Below are 21299 nucleotides of genomic sequence, written 5' to 3' on the forward strand. Positions count from 1 at the left end.
TCACACACATAAAAATCCCGTGGAAGTCTTTAATTACTACAAATTTTGAAATGACAGTCTCAGCGGGAACTGAAGTCAGGACTACCAGTACCATCAGTACATTCAAGAGGGCACACCTGTAGGAATCACCTTTTCAAGACACAGGAGTGGATGGAAAAACCAGAAATTACCAATTCTCTGAATCCTACCATACAATATACGTAATTATGTAAAGAACCAAGCACTCAAGAAGGCTTGATTCCAAAACATTTCAAGAAAGATTCTAACACACATATCAGAGAAAATAAAGTCAGACTTACTTCTCTCTCTGGTTTGTGAGGTTCCATTAACGTCACAGCTTTTCCTTGCTGCACAAGCATTACCTGCGAGTCCCCTAGCCATGCTATGTGTAGCTTGTTTCCTACAATCAATGCAGATACACCTGTTGTACCACTCCGCAGCTTCTACAGAAGAAAACAGGTATGTTAGGTGAATATTCAACAAGCCCTACTAGGCTACATGGCAATATTATAAACCTAAGTTTAATCACACTTAAATGCAGCAGAGTAGATCTGCCAATCATAATTCAGGCACCTGAAAAAAAGGTACAAGATATCAGACAGACTTGAAATAAACTATTTACATATTCTAACATGCAGATGGAGAATAATGCCTTTGTTATGTTCTTCCTTCTCTGCTATCAATTCCAAAACTGATCCAGGAAACTAAGACCTCTATTGTTCAAAACACAGAGACACACAGAAAAGAAAAAGGATCTGAATTTCAGTAGTATAAACATTTCACAAATACACACAGGTCTCCCCAGTCCTTTTCACACTCTCCACTCTGCTACTAGCAACTACAGACACCTTGCTCTGCATATAACCCCTTATCCTTGGGTATTTAAATGAGGATGTCAACAAAGCAAGGAACCGAACTCTCCCAGATTCCCTGTAAATATTATTGAGAGTCAGACCTCATGAAGATGCTGGTCCCTTTTTTGTACCTCATTGACAGAAATGACGATATTGACAACAGACTTCCATATTCAGTTACTGCCACAATAAGAGTTCTCATTAAACTATATAATAAACCAGCCTCCCATTATGTAGATTTGAAGAAAGGATGTTTATCATACCAACTGGATTGAAACCTGATCAATAAGTTTAATTAATTTAAGTCCTATTTAAATCACATAATATTTTTCATCTTACAACCACCTGTGACACTAGTGGCAGGACAAGAAAGAGGAAGACAGTGACTGTATTATCAGGAAGAGAGAGACATCTTTTCCAGGTAAGAGGTAGTACAACGGAACATCTAGAGGCTGCCTAATTTAGGCAAAGAGGCAGCAGAGTGTTCTCTTAAACAATTGGTATGTCAGGATCATTTAAACCACTTAACACTTCTTTTTAATCACTCATCTTGAACTTGCAAGCACTGTCATTTTGTTTTTCCTCAAAAAAAAAGAAATAATTTGATCAAAGAAAACCTTTACACGTAGCATAATTTCATAAAGAAGTCAGTGATTCAAAGAAACTGTACTGCCAGAATTTTCTAGATAATACCATGTTGTCCAACAGTTCTCAGTGTTATTTAAATACAATGGAATTAATCTCTACCCACTCACCTCTCTTTTGGCTTTGAAAAGAAACATTTCATCTGTCTTCTGGAAAGAGCATTTCAAGGCCTCAGCTGGATTCTTAACAATCTCTTTGTGTAGCCCAACATTTACATGTAAATGGGTTGCTGAATAATTGGCAGCATCCACTCCACCATGGCCGTCAAATACCGCAAAGTAAGCGCGATCAACATCATCCTTTTGCGGGGAGGGGAGAGAGAGGAAGACACATTCACGTTCAAAACCAAAACAGCTCACAGACTGGTACCAGCAAGCAAAGATTCTTTATTCTGGACTTTCTTCCATACAATACCACATAGGTAAGGGCAATTTAAGTCAGTTTACCATGTACAAAATGCATAAAATGGGCAATTTGCAGGGGAATTACTTTTCTTTCTTTGCTACTAAGTCATTTAATATTCTTGAAAATAATCTGGGATTGAAACAGCAGACAGCTGATTACGTAGTCCCACTGCAGCTTCATTAATTGGTGCTTATACTTGTACAACTCCTGTTCTCCCCCTTCTTTTCTCTAATATATCTGCTACCTCAGTCACAAGAACGTTGTAATTCCAACAAGGTAACACCAGGTGAACCACCCATCACCCTGTATCACAACGTGAAACCCAAGGTCACAGGATCCTTCTGTATGAGGGCAGTGGTTAGCCCCTAGTGATCTGAGTCAGTAAGTCTTTGCCTCCAGCACAGATGTGATAAATAATCTGTGGCAACAAATTCTTACCATTTCACAGATCATCCATCACGAGGTCATTGTGTTCACAGGAATGCTGAAAAGCTAACAACCTGCCCTCCCCAATTCTGCCCAGACTTACTGATAAACCAAACAGCTGATTGAACTCTGGGAGCAGAACATGGCGGTCCTCCATCTTCCGGCGAGTGTTACGGATGGCGTGGATGGAAACAAGCAGGAATCGCTTCAGTGGTCTCAGTGGTGGCAGCTGCTTCTGCCACTCAAAGCAAACATCCCGAAGCTTGTTAAAGAAGCAGCGCTGCAATGACTCTCCATCCAGCACTGACAGACAAAGAGAAAAAAAAAATATTGTTATGCACCCCATCTTCCTACACTACTCCATCTCTTGGCCTCTCTTTCCTTCAAGTCTCTTTCCGTAGAGCTACATACACATTGTCTTTACAGGCTCCGTAAGAATTAAAGTAGGCTCCTGAGAATAATGTGGAGAGAAAGTGGCAATGGAAAAGAATACAATACTAAGGATAAGAGCAACTTCTTTACTTACTAGTTCTCTTTCAAAACTGAGGCTTAACAAGTAGGTGATTACATTTCAAAAATCCTAACAAAGACCCCAAAATCCATCTGGCATATTAGATATTAATCTTGTTATATGAGTGAAATGCACAAGGTATAGTGGTAGGAGTGCACCCCTTAAAAAAACAAAAAACAAAAAACAAAGGGAATAATCAAGCAGGCAGAAAAGCCTCAGAGATAAGAGACTGCTGTCTTCTTGGACACAAGGGTTGAAAAAGCATTAGCCTGGTTTTGGGTCAGGTTATGTCCTACTGAACCACTTCCACAGAAAACAACAAGGAAGTCTGAGAATGTTTTGTTGAGGTCAATAACTCAACTCACAGTTGAGCTGAACAGATTAGAATTTTAAGCTTTTTTTTATCTTTTTAAATACACATGGTTGCAGGAGCTAGAGGGACAGAAGAACACTTCCGCCACCTTCCTGCTTTGTCATTACAGAGCAGAACTGTAAACATCCATTGAGCATAGTGTGAAAAGCTCCGGCCAGACACTCAAATCCAATCCTTTTCTGACAGGTCCCAAAGATCAATTAATCCAAACTTATTGTTCATTAGACTGAATGGTTTGGTGTTTGGCACTGTGTCTAGCTTTGCAATGCTGTGTCTCTCTGAATAGGTAATGATTTAAAGTTTTGTTATTTGAGTAAGAACCCTGCCTCAAAGCTTCAGATGCAGCTCTGGTCCTGGTGAATTGAAAGCTTCAATTTAAACACAGATCTTTGATTAGCAGTCACTACCTATTAACCAAAACTACTTTCAGTTTGCTTAATATGCAGGTCTGAATGGGCAAGATATTAAAACTTTTTAAATATTAGGTCATCCCATATACAAATATAATTAAATAGGACAGCACCTTAGACAGCTTTGTCTACAGCTATTATTAGTTTACATATTTGTAAATGTCTTGACTAATACTGACCAGAAGACTTGGACACACATTGCTGTTTAAATATGAAGCTTGTGAAATATGACATTAAATTTAGCACCTTAACACCAGAAATAATTCCGTAGTATACCACATCAAACAGTGGTACTCATATAGGCACACGTAAATACTTTGCTTTTATATAATCACTTCTCTTTCATTCCAAGTTGTTTTGCCAGCGAGTTATTATTGCAATGCAGGAAGACAGAGTCCATACTATGCTGCAGCACAAGGAACATCTTTCTTCCTAGTTTTACAGTTAAAGTGATGTAATAGCTATTACAAGACAGGGAAAACAAGTACAATCCAAACTCACAGAAAAATTAATGCCTTTAAAGTAGATACTCCTTGCTGAGATTAGACAACGCAGACACCTGAACAGTAAGCAGATTGCCATAAAGTTTGATAGGGGAATGGTGAATAGGGAATTGAAATGACAATGGTGGCACAAGAATGACCAAACATAAAATAGACAGGAATACGTATGATAGAAATTTGAAAAGGTTTCAGCCATCAGAACCGGGAAGATTCTAGGGCATTTGTTGACAAGGAGTGGTGAGAGAGGATCTGAACTAGTTCAAGACAGAACTCATCCAAGGAATTTCTGATTTTGCCTGCGCTATCTTAAAAGTGGACTCCAATCCTGTACCTTTACAGCTTTTAAAGCAAAACAGTAGCAGGAATTATTGTACAAGTGTCACCAGTATAATGGGATCATACACAATTTCAGAGACATTACATGCTTGTGACCAAGCAAATGCCTGTGTGCTATCAAGTTCTTCATTACCCACCGTTTCTAAACATTGTAATTTCTTAGGTGTTCAGGTAAGATTCACTAACTGAAGTTCCACGAGCCCAAGATTTTCATAAGGCCCAGAACTAGAAATTATAACCCTAGGCTCACAAATACATAGCAGTTCACATCTTGTATTACTGCTACAGTTCACCTCAAAGGTCATTACATGGGAGTCAATGAAAAGTACCCAGCAGAGTGACTGAAAGATGCTCTGCTGACCAGTTTCCAGCTGCTTTGTCAACTATTTGTGCCAAAAACCTACATAATTATTGTATGTGGGTTACAGTATGCTGTTCCTTATTTTTCTATAGAGGTTGAGTGATAGCAAGTAAAGATACACTACTGGAGCACAAAATCACAACGAAGTAAGCCACAATTCTCTCTGATGTAAGGCAGAAAGTAAGATAGATGCTTTTGTATCGCTTTTGACAATGGTGTATCTTATCATGTGCCTTGCAGCCAACGCTGCAAATGTAACATAGGGCTTCTAGTTATGGAAGATCTGTACTTTCATCTTCCCCTGCACAAAGCCACCTAGCCACGTAAAACTCCTCAGTGGCAGCAAAACCCACACAATTGCTCCCAGACAGACACCAGGGAGCGCAGGGACAGAGCGCTCCGGGGGGGCTCAATTCAAAGCGAGTGGCAGAGGCACCTGCAAGAACCTCTGAAGGCCTGCGGCATGATCTGGGAACCTGCTTCTGCACGGGTGGCGGGAGGGCCCCCGCAGCCCCACCGCGGGGCGCCAGAGGCCGCGGCCCGATCCGCCAGAGGGCGCCAGAGGGCGCGGGGCAGTGCGGAGCCGGGGTCCAGGCCGTGCCGCTGCCCCCTGCCCACAGCCTGCCCTCCCCGCACCGCAGGAGCTGAGTGGGGGCTCGGCCCGTCGTTCAGCCCCCAGCCAAGCTGATGCGATGCCAGCTCTTCCCATGCAATGCACTGGAAGCTTGCTGAATCTCTCCGGCCAGATGAAGGCCACAAGCATTAAGGCAAGGGATGGAATATTCAGGGTGCAGCAGAACTGCATCACATGTGTTCCCCCCCTGTCGTTTCAGACTTGCAGGTGAATACTGAAATAGGTGTCTGGGAAGTGTGGTATCCTGGCTGTTGCCAGAGCTCTGCTTGGAGACATATCCTCTGGGCACGCTGAACCACCTTTCAAGTCATTACAGGGAAATGGAAGGGCGAGTATTTCCCCTTACGGACACACTAGTTTGCCTAAGACATCTGTGCTCCATTTTTATCTCCCACTCCGCCTGCATCCTGCTGCATTTAAATCCTTGGCACTGGGACTGAAGGCTTGGTGAAGTCTAATCTTAAACACTTCAGCATGTAAATGCCGTAGGACCATCTGTTAGACGAGGCACAAACCCTATACTCAGTCACCAAGGTCTGTTCTCACTCCAGTTCACGCGGATAGGAGAGAATGCAGGCATCAGGCAGGAGACTCAGGCATCACGTTTTTCATCCCTCAGCATCCCATCTTTATAGAGGAAGGTGGGAAGAGAAGTAATCGATAATGACAGAGACTACTGAGAAACTTGCCAAGAGAAAAATCCGGAGTTTCACAATGTTCAGGCTGTGGAGGGGGCCACAGGTCCCAAAATCTGGTTCCCAAGGACAGACAAAAGCAAGATGGATTATACAGATGAATTTAAGGTGTCAGCATGGCTGCACAACAGCAACCGTGATGATGCCAGTGTCAAAACGTAGGAGTCATTAGCTAAGGTCAATCCACCAAAGAGAAAAGGGCACACTTCAAAAATATAAGAGGTTATCAACTTAAGGTAGGAACTGAAGCAGTTCAATTTGAATGAAATTATCCAACAAGGAAAAGAAAACTTCTGAATCAGCGCAGTTCAGGAAGCACAGTGGACACAATCATTAATTCTTTCTGGGAAGAGAAACTCTCTTCCCTTTCCAGAAAGCCAACCCACACAACCAGTCCAGGGCTCCAGATACCATGTTTGCATCTTGCCCACAAAACTAGCGTAGCTACCTTTCATCCCACAGATACGCAGCAGGAGCAAGTAAAGTTCTGTTCACTGCTGCTTGCCAGACAGCCTAACCAAATATTCTGGGAAACATTTCAAAACACTGAAGTCTTCCAAGAGACATCCTCTGGGAAAACCACAGAAGGAAAAAAGTATACTTACAGGTGAACCTTTCCTCATCTCCTTCTCCCTCTGTTTCCACACTTTGCTGCTTAAATTCAGTCAAGTCTGTTTGGAGAACTTCGTCAACCGCAGCATGGATCAATGATGCTGCAAGAAGTGGTGAAACACCTCTGCTGGTAAGAAAAGGAAGGGAAAGCAAAACAGACTGCATTAGTTTAAATTGAGCTACAACTTCACTGTTTATGGCTGGTGACCTCGGAATTAGAAAGCATTACACACAATCAGTAATTCCAACTTCATTAGTAAACTAGTAGAGGAAACCATATGTTCAATATTTATTCACAGATCTTTAGTAAGATCTTCAGTTAGACAACTGCTTTCTCAAGAATGCAAAGAGGAAGATGCGTATGAATCATGTTTTCAAACTGCTGCCTCACGCTCCAGTCACAGATGGTACCTTCTTCTCTTGAGCTCTTGGATGGGAACTGCTACCTTCAGTTCTAGCCTCTGAATACAAACATTTTGGCTCTACTCACTACACAACATTTCTTGCTTGCAGTCTACTGTCTCACCACAGACAGTATCAGGATCTCTGCCTTGTGGTACATGCAAATCTCCAAAAAGGTTACTTAAGACTCCAATTCCCTTCCCTCCACAAGAGAAGTCATGCTCAGTACTAACCCACAGCCCCTTCACACTCAGTTTCACCTGACTAGAAGTTCCCCAAAGAAATCACCCAGGAAGAAGGTGCAAAGAGTTGGCACTGGGGACTAGGATAAGAAAAGACTCCAAGGCTTATGATTCAGCTGAAGCATCTAGAAGACAATAATGATACACAATCTACACACCCTCTCCTTTTTACTTAATGCTTTATGCAAGTTATGTGCTTTACAGGAAGCTCATACTTGTTATAATGCTTTTGAATCTATAAACAAATAAGCCCAATCCAACTTTAAAATGGGGCTACTAGAAAATAACTCTTTTTATTCACTATATTCCCATGGCAGGCACTAACAATTACAGTACATAACGTGCATTCCAGACATTGTCTATAAGCACAACGAAGAATAAGCGTGGATGTCCATAAAAAGCATTTTATCTGCCGTTCATGGTGTGTTTGACACCCACAAAGCTTCAAATTATACAACCAAAGCAAACAACACATTAAGGCACCTGCAGCAAGTCAAAGACAAGGCTTTGTTTTGCCAGGAAACATTTAGAAAGTCCCACATAAAACTAGCTACAGAGTAAGAAATGGTGGAAGCAACCAGTCTCTGCAGACGTTCAAGAGATGACTGGTTTTGCGCGTACAGAAGAGTGGGAAGGGGAAGACCATGAGGTTTTAGATCCCAGTGACAAGAAGCTGAAATGCATTTTGCCATTGTGCTTCTGAAAGAGAGGCCTTGTCACAGCCTCACAGCCATGTATGAGTACCTCCTGTGGCAGCAAACAGAAAGCATTGTGTTAGTCAGCAGGCTGCTAACAGAACCGTGGTTTATGCTACGCATTCGGTACAGTGATGGCCTACTTTAATGAGTCATTTTGGTACTTCAAATACATGGCAACATGTTTGCAGTCCTTTCAGTGCTAGCTGCAGTCATATCACATCAAGGGAAGCCAGAAACTGGCTTTTTATTTCTTTTTTAAGGCTAATATGTTTAAGGGAGTCAGTTCCTTTCCTACCCAAGATACAAGTAACAATGCCTGCTTACAATCACTCTGACACTAACAGACAACCTTTTAAAAAGTCAAGCAAGAAATACATCCAAATCTGATCTGGCAAACCCCCCCACAAAGTCCTACTTCCTGTTTTTGTTTGTATAGGTGAAAAAGAAAGGAATATGAAGATGTAAGCCACACAATGTCAGATGTGTAGCTGGATGCTGCTGAAAGTCAGAAGCTTTAGTTAAATCAGGTTTCAGCTCCAAGAACAGAGACAAAAAAATATTAAATGAAACAGCTATGCATTTAAACGCACAGTGAGGGCCGCAGCTTCAGTCATCTTCAGAATCTCTCTGCTATGCTGGAGGAAAAATGCAAATCTTGTCTGGGTTTCCAGCTCAGCATCAGAAAAGGGCTTAATACTTTGATTTTAAACGTTGCAGACTTCTGCTTTCCACAGCCCTGACTTGCTGAGCTGGGTCCACACAGAGAAGCTTAAACAAAAGGCAGTATACAAAGTGCTGTAATTCACAAGTCCTGTATAAACCTCTGCTTACAGGATGCCTGTAACAAAGAAAAGGTTTATAAGTCATTATGTCACATCCTTCAACTTTTTCCAGTTGCCAACCAGTTCCTAAAAAGGAAATTCAGATTCCTCAGTGACGATACACTTCATTCAGCTTTACTTCCTATGCATTTCCTCCCCCTCCATGGTTTTGCAAATCTATACAAAGAAAATTGTTGTTTATTAGGATTTTATTTGTTACGCAGCCACCAACAACATTGAACAGTTGATTCCAACACACTGACAAACGATAAAATAAAAGCCTAAAAAATGACACTACCCATTTACCTTGGTTCTGAACAGAACATATTTGTTGATAGCTTAATGAAATCTTAATGCTAGTACTACCGTACTGGTAAACCTGGTTTTCTTCTCAAGCTCACGTAAACAGAGCTCCACAGCAATGGCATGTTCCGTTCAGTTTCAACGTTTACTGGTTCTAGTACCATCCTCTAAATCAAAGATTTCAAGAGTTAACAAAATATACAATTAAAGAACAGTAAGGACTGCTGCTTTAGTTGAGAGCTACAAGGTCTCACTTGGCTCGAGAGTATTTGGAAGCAGGCACAGTACCTATGGCAACCAGTGTAAAAGTAGAAGCCCACTGCAGTTACCATAACAGACTTCAAACCTCTTCTGTAAGCAAAGAAGAATGTCACTTATTGTTAAAATCTTACTTTCAAAAGAAGCCCAAGACACCCTGCTGACAGGCTGAACCAAGCATAATTTAATCTTCATGAATCATAAGAAATACTGTAGCTGCTTCCTAAATGGAAAAACAACTGTGTTGGGAAGAAGACAGAAGCTGGTGGGGCATGCTATGTGGAAAACATGTTACCTTTTCTTAAGAGAATCATGTCAGCCCCATTTCTATGACACACACAACACTAATTACTAGCCTCAGCATACACACGCTAGTAGTAGTACTTAAGAATTTCTTTGCTACAGGCTATTTCTTTGCTAACAAAAAGGGAGTGTTTTGACCACAACAAAAAAATATTAAAAAAGAATTAATGCATGTTGTAACAGTGCAGATGAGGCATTGTAGCTTCACCGCCAGCTAAAGTCAGATCGCCAGTGCCTGCAGCACGGAGTTCATAACCTCCAGCCACTTACGGTAAAATTCAAGCCTCATTTTTAAAACTTGAGTATAGATAAAAGCGGTAAGTTGAAGAGTAAACCAATACTTATGCTAATAAAGAACACAAATGTATATGTCATCCTCCTCGAAAGATTCTGGACTACTGGACACATGCAGTGTTGTTGAAAGGAGCTATGCAAAGCTTCTGTTGGTACACGTACCTGTGGGCCAAAATAAAGTTACACACGGAAGTAGAAAGCAATTACGCTATTTTGCATACTTTAGATTTGGCATGAGTTACAGAACAGAACTTATTTCTCTTCTTGTTTATCTTGTTTCTTTTCAGTTTAGTTCTCTATTTTATTTCACTTTAAAAGACAAGCTGTCATGCCACCACAGCCACAGTATATTCATGTATGCCAGATCAATCGTAAGACTGTTATTAACCCCTTACATATCAGCCCTCAGAAAGAAAAGACAGAATATACACATCTTCCTTCAGGAAGCAGAAACCCTAGTAAGATCACATATTTGGTTTTATTTGGGTTAAAAGATCCCCAGTACCCTTGCAGTGAGTGTTGCAAACAAGTCCCAAGTTCAAAGATGCCCCCACCTCTTCTTCCTCTCAAATTTAAGAGGGTTTATTCAGAAGTCTCTAGTAAACAGCTTTGCAGGGCAAGGGGGAAGCATCCAGAGCATCAAAGGTCAGGCCACCACATCTCATCCACAGCCTCAACTATGACTACACTTTTTTCAAAGGCTTGAAAATAGATGACAGACTTTCCGTTGTGCTCTATGCCCACAGCTTACAGCAGCTTTGAGAAAGCAGAGCAGCGCAGCAGATGGCAGACTCTGAACAGCTGCTCTTCAGCACTTTGAGCAGAGAGAAGCAAGCTCTGTGTGACCTGGCGGAGAGTGGTACAAAGCCTCACTAGGCCATATCAAACACCCAGTGTTTATGCAAAGCCTTCTGAATTTTTTACTTTTTTTTGGAAGGAAAATAATTCACAACCCCCAGCCACAAGTTCCCACACTACTGTCAGGAAACCTTTATACAAAGAGAAGCACAAGAGATTACTAATTGTATTGGTCATGTAGTTGATCACTTGTCACCATTCATACTGGAGGGGGCAGCGGGAGGTTACATGATGTTCTTTCTAGGTATCATCACCAAAGTCATGGCAACAAGGCAGCAGTGGTACTGCAGGCAAGCAACGCTGTACGATACTCTTTTCCTTTCAGAGTGTGCGTACACACACGCACGTTGTTGAGTGAAGAGGTGCTCTACCTCCTAGCAATAGCTTCTAGCACAAGCTTGCACACCTGAGGGAAGAGGTATTTGTGCACTTATTTGCTTGCTACACGGGCTCTGCAACACCAGATCACATACAGCACAGCTTTGCCAGTAAAGCAAAGTTTGTCACTGTGGACTCAGTGTGCATTTCTAGCACATTACAGCTATATCAGCAAAGTGTTTTTAGTGCAGATCTGCAAATGCTAGCAGTTCTCTAGTAAGTGAAAGATCCTCTCATACTGCCAAAATAATAGCAGGTCACAAGCTCCCTCATAAACAAAAGCTGCTTGTATTCAGTATTTTCTCCCCAATCTGCTGGTTTTATTTCCCTCCCCCCTTTTTATTCTTATAATCAACGACAGAATGTTTCCACTCAAGTGGCTCTAAGCATTAGTATTTATTACAGCAGCACCCAGAGTTCCCAGGGTGACGGTGACCAGAAAAGTACAAATATGTATCTGCTGAGGAGAGAACATCTGACATCCTACAACACATAGAAAGCTGTTTCCTGTGTTAATGACATCAGGTCTTTTCAGTAGATGAACAAGATGTTATCAAAACAAATATATAAACAACGCCAGACACATAATTTCAATCTTTTATGTTTCCATCTTCACATGAAGCAGGTTTTTTTCAGTTTTATTTCTGCAACTATTAGAAGAAGCAGCTTTAGAATGCAGAATCCATCTGTTTAGGCCCTTCAGTCATCATTGAACAGTTTTACAGAAAATGTGCAATGGAGAGTCACCTGCTACTTGCATTTCATTCTCAGCAGGAAGAAAAACCACACAGTAGAACATGAGAGGCTTAATTTGACAAAAGCTACTTTTCAATTAAGCTCTAAATCTGTTATTTCAAAATAGAGTATTTCTTATCTTGGTGCCCAATCTGAACAGCAATAGAAAGGATGTTTCACACAGATTGTAAGAGCAAAATACTGAAGTCCTAAGGAAAGACAACTTCAGTTTTCCAAGCAAAACCAAAGAAACTGACTTAAACACCCACAGGCAAGCCCTAAAAGTTTCCTCATCATTAAGATTTGATCTTTTTTTCAGCATTTCATCAAGTTTCTTTTCTCTTATATTGCAGGTGTCCCCATACATACACTTTCTTTTTAAAGGCAAAATGATTCTTTCCCAAAATTACTACTGAGGGTATCTTGTAACAGGGAAAACTCCCCGAGAGTTTTAAATTAAGAAATGTATTCTAAAAATTCTAAAAATTTACTGATCACAAAATTAACAGTTTCTCCAACCTCTATATACTATTGGAGGCAGGTCAGAACTGACGCAAGCTACACAGCATTTCTTTCAAGCCATTTTACTGTCCTCCCAACATCTTCAGAAGCAGCAGCAAACAAACCACACACAACAGAAAATAAGCTAGTTTTAACCACTACCCAAAATTACCAGAGCCAGTTTGTTAACTAGTAAACAGCAGAAGTGCCACATTCTTCCTGTGCATTAACTTTATCCAGACTTCCAATTCTAACTTTATTAATCATAAACCAGCGAGAACACTCGTGTGCCTGAAAGAGTAGGCTGTTTCTGCTAATCCCATGCTTGCTTTTGCCACCAAACACAACTGGTCCCATGAAAACTAGAAAGTTTGTTTGCAGGCAATGACACGTGAAATTGACTTTCTTGTCTGAAGTAGATGGATCACCGATACTGTAAATACATTCCTAGAAACGAGAAGTATAGTGCATTATAATAACATACACTAAATGGTACAAATTAGGAGCAAGGAAGTAAATTTTAGGGGATTTATTAAAAGCAGAGGTCACAGTAAACAGGGTATTACTAGTTTTCACAGAGGAAGGGACTAAAGGGAGTTTTAAGAAGAGACTGGGTAAACCACAGGCAACAGTCCACCCACCCCCCACCCCCCCTTTTAGGCTTATATCACATAAAACCATCAAAATATCAGAACTGCTGAATTAACTATTCTAAGAGCAGTGAAATGCTGAAAATAGAGATACCAGGGCCACACCCTGGGTGTAAGCATTACAGTGTAAAACACAAAGACACAAAACAGGATGCTGAGGCAACTGAGAGATGAAACACAGTGAATCGTTTGGGAGGGGGCAGAACAGGAAGCTGAAGTCTCACAACTGTTACTGTAGTAAAGTCTCCTCAAACAGGAAGGCTGCTGGAATTTCACATTGTTCTTTAGCTATGTCACAAGATGGTCATACAAAGTTTCTTTCTCCTTTCCCTTGACAGAAGCTTTTTCGTATTTGGGGGTCTGACGTAATCTCATGTTCTGTTTCAGAGCAAGTTAGTAAAATTTCACGTTAATTTCTAAAGTTTTGGAAGTAACTAACAGACTCTACATTCACATTCATCCATTTCCACAGACTGTCAGAACACATAGCTCTTACCAAAACCCATGTATTAATTCAAATTCTGCAAAACGAGATTATTTAAGCCTAAATTCTTCATAATTTTACATATGTAATTAGCTCCATACAAGGCAGGCAGTACCATTGATTTGAATGAATTATTCAAAGAAGGAACCTGTGCAAAGCTTCACCAGATTAGTGATTTAAGTGCAAGTCCTGCCAGGAAGCAAAAGTGGTTGGCTGTTTTAGCTAGTGTTTGGCTTAGCTGCATTTGCCAGAGTCCATTGAAATAGTTCATTTCAGATTAGTAAAGACATTCAAGGGGGTTAGCCTGAGAAATCCAACTGCTTCTACGTAAGAGATGTGTGTAGCCTTAGAGAAGCAACAGCATTCAGAAACTCCTTGTTGGACCTAACAAATGTTATTCCTTACCCCATTCTCTTCTCAGTGAAAATCCTGATTGGTGGTGGAGGAAGATTGTTTTGCCTTGCAGAGACACAAAGGTTTATGCCTCCAAACAACTGGAAGAACATGCTAAACATCACCATATGTCATCTCATGAGCCAAGGATATTGCTGGACCTTTATTGGCTTGGGTCCTTCAAGGCATGACCCACACATCTGTGCAAGTGTAAATGAAGTATCTGACAATGCAGAAATACGAAGCAGAACAGCAGAACTGTGTGCCAAATAGAATTCCTAACACTTCCTTGATCTACAGAGAAATCCTTCATCACTACTAATCATCACGTACAATACATTCTATGATGCCGGAGTGTCAGAAGAGTTTCAAACTGAGGAAATACAGAACAATCATGAATGCCACCTGCCAGCAAGGTACATCCAATAACATCTTCATGGTGTTAAACCGAGTTATATTGACACTGTGATATTTGAACGTGTGTATTTTCCACTGAGCTGCCATCTGTGTGTTAGGGATGCTACTGTGATAGCCTGCAACAGCACATCACTGGATCTAAGCTACAGTGACCTCTCGTGAACTCGCTTCCTAATCTGGCATCACTTCTGCATCTTTAACAACTTTTACACAAACTTTTAAATGTCTTCTAAGCTTCATCTCCCTCCCCTTGATTTTCCTTAAAACGTTTAGCATCCTTCCTTCTCCTATTTCCTTACATTCCCTATCTATTTTAGCAAGGATCTAGGGGATTCTGATCAATTAAGAAGTTTATTTAACCTTTGAAACTGCATTTTGAGTTGATCTGCAGCAGTGAACGTGGAAAGAAAGCGTAATGTTTGGCGATTTCTCACACAATCAGAGACTTCAGGTTTGGTCCTTAATTACATGGATTACAAGAAGGCGGCCTCCACTTTCAAAATACTAGATCCTTGTCTTGGGCTCTACTGGTCTTTTCCTCCACATGCAAGAAGTTAGCCCACCCAACAGGAAACTGCAGCCTTTTTCAAATTGCAAAATGAGGTTTCTTTGCATCATAGGAGTCCAAAACTGAGCTGTAAATTTGCTGGGATCCCTACATTTGACACTTTAGGCATGATACACTGCACCCAAGCACACAGCATCACACACAGGGTTGCTTCACTGTTTTGCCTGTCGGCAGCCACAAGAATTTGTAAAAACATTTTCCTTACATATTTCTGTTTTCCAAGTACATTTTGTGAAAAGAAAGATAAATAGATTACTGCACTTGTATTCTGCTTTACTTTCTTTAGGAATCTGTCCTGGGTTTTTTTCTTTCTTTTTTTCTTTTCCTCCAGCTTGCAACTTAAGAAGCTGCACAAAGCACGCTGTCTAATCAGATCTGGCTGCAGGGCAGGTATGTGAAAAATGCAGCTTCTGACAGGGCAGGCTCCTTTCTGTGTAAACACCAGAAGTGACAGGTGAGATGAAAGCACTCTAAAAGCAACACTCTTCTGCTGCTTCCACCTGTTAATATGTCCACTAGAGAACAACAGAATGTTAGCAGATATGTTAACTCTGAAATGCTGTTATAAAAAAATCACTACAATTTTAAGAACCTATACCCCATATCTAGTACAGCTTCCTACCGTCCTCTCAGAAGTATTTTAGAAAACATTAGCCTGCCCCACGCAGCAAATGGGTTACCATATGGTAAGTATTTTTCAAGACTGGCATTGCTGTGTTCTTTAAAGGCTCATCCAGAACCACTCCGGCTCCACAGAGTTCTAAGATTCAGTGCATACAATGAATTTGCAATCTCATTCAGGAATGCAACAGCTATGTTTTGTTCAAGAGCAATTTAGTTAAAACAAGACTAAGTAATGCAATGATCATCTGGGTCTTTTTCAACTGCAGCCTAAAAAACTTTTTTTTTGGTATGCATTTCTCAACTTCAGGTTTAGGCACACCATCTACCTGAAGGATATGTCCAGGAGCACCTCTGTAATATAAAGAAGAGAAGTAACTTCATTTTTTAAAGGCAATTTGCATGCCTAAAAATCACCTGTACACTTTCAACAACAATATACCTACTCAACAATAAAAAAAATACCTATCCAGTGTTCATAAATGCATCAGATGGTAGAGAGACATGTAATTCAAACCCTGTTTTCTATCAAATTCCGCTAGTAATGAGGTAACATTCAGCATATACCTAAAGAGAACTGGCCTCCCTTAACTCCTTGTCTTCACTAGTTACCCTCGGCACAAAGTCAGCTCCCCACTTAGATTCTTTCAGGCCATCCATAACCCCTGTTCCCACTCTTTAACAAACACGTTACCTAAGCAGGCCACGGTAGGAACTCTGTAAGACCTGGAATGTGCAGGCCCTACCGCTAAAGTGCTTCAGGAAGCAGCCACGAAGACAGAAGAGGTTACCAGGAGATAAGAGGTTAGAGCAAGACAACTTGTTCTTTGGTGGAGATTAACTTGCTGAAAGAAGCATACTGCATCCAAATTCTTAGCGGTGTTGAAGTCTAAACTGGTCAGGATGAAGGCAGTAAGACGTCTCTCCTGAAATCAGGGACTGACAGAAACATTGCTGAGAGAAGTGCTGCGTTTCCCAGTGGCGGTGCAAGCATGCTTTTGGAAGTTTTGAGGAAACATCTACTTGAGAAGCCCATGCCAGCGTGTCCTACTTGCCGAGACAACCCAAGAGGGCTGGGAAGCCGAAGGCCCGTGCGGTGGGCCCACTGTCCAGGCCTGGCAGCCCTGCAGCCCACCGAGCCCCCTCCCGCCGCAGGCCTGCAGGCGTGTCGCGCAGGTGCCCGTAGGAGCTGAGCTCCAGCTGTTGGCCCTGTACCACAGGAATGGATGGCCCTGTCACACTAACTGCAGAGAGAAATGTAATCTCTCCTGCACCCAGAGTGGGAGAGAAACGTCTCTGAGTTACTACAGAGGCACCGACCCGGGCAGGCCTGTGGCAGGAGCACGCTGCTAGAAGCCCCGCTTTCGGGAGCATACGCACAAGAACAGTTAAGAGGGGGGCGGGGGGCCAGAACCCCCCACGAGAGGCTGAGCGGTGCCCGCGGCCGGCCCCGAGCGGCCCCCGGGCCTGGGAAGGCGCCTCAGGAGGCGCCGCCCGCCGCCTGCACCTGCTCCGGCCCCGCGCCCGCCGCCTGTCAGCGCGGCGCCGGCCCTGAGGGGCGCCCGCCCGCCCGCCGCTCACCTGCCGCCCAGGAGGCTCCTCGCCCGCTCGGCCAGCGCGCCCGGCACCTCGGCCTTGCTCAGGGCGCCGCTGCCCGCGGAGCTCCACGGCAGCGGCTCCGCCGGGCCCAGCGGCGCCGGGAAGTCCCTCAGGAAAGAGCTCAGGGGAGCGCCAGCCGCCTCCACGTCCAGCGCCATGGCGGCGCCGCGCTGAGGCGCGCTGCCCGGCCGCCGCCTGCCCTGGGCAGGGACGGGCGCCGAGGGGGCAGGCCGGGGAGGGCACGGCCAGCGGGCGGCCGCGCCGGCGCGGCTCCTTTAAGCGAAGCGCGGGGGGCGGGGCGGGGGCCTCCGCGGCGGGGGGCGGGGCCGGGAACAATGTCTGGAATGCGGGGGGGCGCGGCGGCCACGTGGCCGGACGGGCGGGGCGGCACAGGCGGGAGCTCCCCGGGGGCGGGGGGGGACACAGGCGGGAGCCCCCCGGGGCGGGCCGGCCGGCAGTTCCCTGACACGAGCAGGCAGTGCTGCCCCTTCTGCCCTCCGGGGAGGGCTGGCACCAGCCGGCGCAGAACAGACGCACGCTGGCAAGCGACACCCGCGCGCCGAGCTCGCCACTTCCCGCCCGAAGGCTGTCCCACCCGAAAACGCTGATTTCCTAATTCTACATCAGACTATAAAGAATTACGCGCCCTGGCAAGTCGGGTGCAGCGGTACCTGCGGCTGGGAAGGCTGCACAGGCTGTAGGTTCACCCAAAGTTACTCACCAAGACACCCCATCCCCACCCACCCACCCACCCATCTTGATCCTCACGATCCCTTCGTGTTTCCATTTCCACTGAATCGCCTATAATAAGTGGCTTCAAAGCCGGATTTCACAGTCGAGCCAGGTTGTTGCCTATTCACTTTCAAAACACTGGCACTAGCTTTAAAAACCTTACCACTGGCGAAAATACACGCCACCGTCGCTTCAACAGACTGCTCACTAAAGCCATAGCGAGTTTGAAGAGAACTATACCAAACTGACCTGTTTCTCAAACTAGTTGTAGTTAAATAACCACATCCACCAATCAAATCTAACCTTTTCTGGCTCGTCCAAGAGTAGCTCTGGTGTAGAAAAGGGAGAGTGTCAGTAAACTAGATGGATCTTTGTCCCAAGCTGGAATCTTCCAAGAAGAGTGAATGAAAATCCTGCATCCTAGACTCACAAAAAGACTATGGTATCAAAACCCCCAGTGAGGTTAGTAAGATGCAAGCACCTAGAATCTGACCCTGCTCATAGATCTTTGGGGACCTTATGGGAATTCACAGCGTATCAACTAAAATCCCATCTTGCCTCACACAGAGCAGTGTAACAGCATAACTTCGCTGAAGTGTGGTACCACAGCACAATGCCATTCATTTATCTCATCCAACCAAGAAATGGCAGAAGTTTTTCCCAAAAACAAGACTCTAAGTTTATTACTTTGTCCACTGGCTTTCTGATTTTTAACACTGTAAAACACAGGCCTTTCATTTGGGAAGTATTAAACACATAGTTTTATCAAGACATTAACGTGAATATTCAGTTTGGGAAAAAAGCCCACCCGAACTTCCAAACTCTTTCCCCCTCCCCCCCCCCCCCCCCGACATCTTTAATCCTATTTGTATTTCCTATCTCCTCCTCAACATTCAAAGACCTAGACATGAACAGGTGATGTCTTCCAAACAGCAGCAGTTTCCAGCATGCACAACTAGAAATACTTTTTTACTTCAGGTATTAGAAGAGTGGTAAGGATTCTGTCCTTACATTGGAACATCTGCCAGGGGTAACTGCATATAACAGAACATTTTTAGAGGAGGAAGGAATAAAATACCAGAGGCTGCAAAGCCAGGACAGACAGCAAACTACCCAGAAGCACTAGTACATGTTCAGTGAAATAACACTGCTGCAAGCATGTGCGGTACCTTGATTTCTTGTCTTCTCCTTCTCAGACATCTTTATTTCAGAGTACTCTCTCATGTGCTGTCCCCATTTTACTGAAAAAGTCTGCAAACACAATATACTTCACACTTTTTTAAAATTACAAGAGATCTCTGAAAAGAAACGGGAAGCACAGTTAATATTTTCAAAACTTGCTTGTTTTTATACTGGGATACTTCACAGAGGATCACATAAAAATAAGTTATCACAGTTTTAAGCAGGCTTTTAACTCAGTAGTTGGACGCTCCATTTTGTAAAGGATCTGAGTGCTCTAAACTCCTGCTGAAGCTAATACAAGTTCAGGATTCATGACAGATTGAAGCATCAGGCACAAATTTTACTGTGTTCAGCAACAGAGACTGCTGAGGTTTTCAGAGATTTCCAAGCCATTGACGTTAAGGAGATTCCTATACCACCTCTTCCCTTCATATTCCCACACTGAATTACAGCAACCTGTATCCTGCAACATCCCTGCTGTAATCACTCCCTACCAGCAGTTCCAAAAAACAAGAATTGTTTTTAAATAGTTGAGTGATTTAGGAGAGTAACCTTAGATACAGAATGAAATCACCCCTTCGGTATTACTGACCATGAAATGGCTGCTGATCCCTTTCAGTCAGGTGCTTTTTGCCTGCACTGTATTCTTTCCCTGCTCCTATCAGAGATATATTCTCTTTTTTCCTTTCATACAAAAATAATTACTGAATTTTAAAAAACAAATAAACAAACAAATGACTGCATTTTGATTCTCTTTGTACTCCTGAGCACTGTCTGTCTTTTAGCACCAACTTTCTTGGAAGACCAACTGCTACTTCCCTCTCCCCAGGCTGACAAAAGCAAGCTCCCTGGGCCACACCAATGCCAGCTCAGCAGGGACAAGCATTGCAGCCGTATCACACAGACAATTTTTATTCTTTTATCAGCTATGGGAGCCAAATCAATTCTCCCCTCTTGAGTGAACGATGCTATTTCAAAGGTAACTTCCTAAGTACTAAAAACTTTCCCCTGAGCTTTTTCCATGGAATGTAAACTGAAATTTCATATGCCATAATTCTTTTCTTTTTTTCCAGTAAGAACCATAAACGCAAGACATGCAGTTTTCACCTGAATGTTGGTGAGATACACCTATCCAGGGACTTCATAATTTTAAGAAGTTTCTCGCTTTCTTGTACCTTTTAAAGCAATCCCAGGAATATGCCTGTCAGTTTTACACAGAAACCAAACCACTCATCACCCCTGCATTTTTTCCACTCCACTTTGGAGACCATTGCCACCACCAGCCTGTGTGCCAGGCCACAACACTGACAGGCGCTGTGGCACCTCCCGCACCATGAGCCTTCTCCAGGGCCACAGCCACCCCGCGCTGCCCAGCTGCAGAGGGAGGACAAGCTTCCACGGCTGCTGGTGCAGCACAAACCCAATGCCTTCACTCCTCAGCCACAGGCACAGACAGTTCGGAACAACTGTTCACAGTTACTGACATACCTATATCAGAAAGAACTTTGCTGTTTGCAGTAATTACAAGGGAGCCACTGAAATCTGCCAGAACACATCAATGGCTCATTCTAAGCACTTGAGAGAAAGTTCCCAGCACTTTATTTCCACCAGGGCTAACACAGCAAAGAGATTTTACAAGCAAAAGTTTGTCTGCAATTGGCCAAAATAAAAGCCATGCTTGGAGAAAGAGGAAAGTGCTCTCGCACAGCTCAAAAGCCATGAAGAATGACTAGTGAGAGGTTTCCCACACTTCCAGGGCCATCGCCTAAGTAGGACAGAAATCCCAGCCAACAGCCAGCTTCTCAGCAGCACAAGCCAGCTGAGCACACAGGTATTTTCAGAGCAGTATCCTAGTGTACCAAAGCAGGCTACAGAGCTAAGAGAGGACTTGGACAACTGAATCAATACAAGCACCCTGAAAGCTACTCTAGTTTATGCCACGATCTGCAGCTCTGAGACACTATAGCAAGATGATCTTTAAAACATGAGAAGATACTCACTCCAGGCTAAGGGAGAAGCAAAGACCATTTGTTTTTACCAGGAGGAACATTTAATATTTAGGAAAAAAAACAAACGAACAAGAACCACAGAAAGA

General features: G+C 43.2%; 1 protein-coding gene across 4 annotated transcripts in view; it reads right to left on the reverse strand.

Moving 5' to 3' along the window:
* The window catches only part of PPM1F (protein phosphatase, Mg2+/Mn2+ dependent 1F), a 28070-nt gene extending 10530 nt beyond the window's left edge, over positions 1 to 17540 (reverse strand). For 2 of the 4 annotated variants that reach the window (XR_005829272.1, XM_040603348.1), the window contains exons 1-5: positions 17273 to 17539; positions 6759 to 6892; positions 2434 to 2633; positions 1610 to 1798; positions 300 to 443 (exon numbers count right to left, since the gene is read on the reverse strand). Coding sequence is in view for 3 of the 4 variants with exons in the window: in XM_040603348.1 (XP_040459282.1) it covers positions 300 to 443; positions 1610 to 1798; positions 2434 to 2633; positions 6759 to 6892; positions 17273 to 17448 (843 nt within the window). In the remaining variant the exon portion in view is untranslated. Of the gene's footprint in view, positions 1 to 299; positions 444 to 1609; positions 1799 to 2433; positions 2634 to 6758; positions 6893 to 17272 lie in introns of all 4 variants that reach the window. The other 2 variants (XM_040603357.1, XM_040603371.1) reach the window with 2 other exon arrangements.
* Positions 17541 to 21299: the final 3759 nt, after the last annotated feature.

Source organism: Falco naumanni, chromosome 1, assembly GCF_017639655.2.
Source record: "Falco naumanni isolate bFalNau1 chromosome 1, bFalNau1.pat, whole genome shotgun sequence".
In the NCBI taxonomy this organism is placed as follows: domain Eukaryota; kingdom Metazoa; phylum Chordata; class Aves; order Falconiformes; family Falconidae; genus Falco; species Falco naumanni.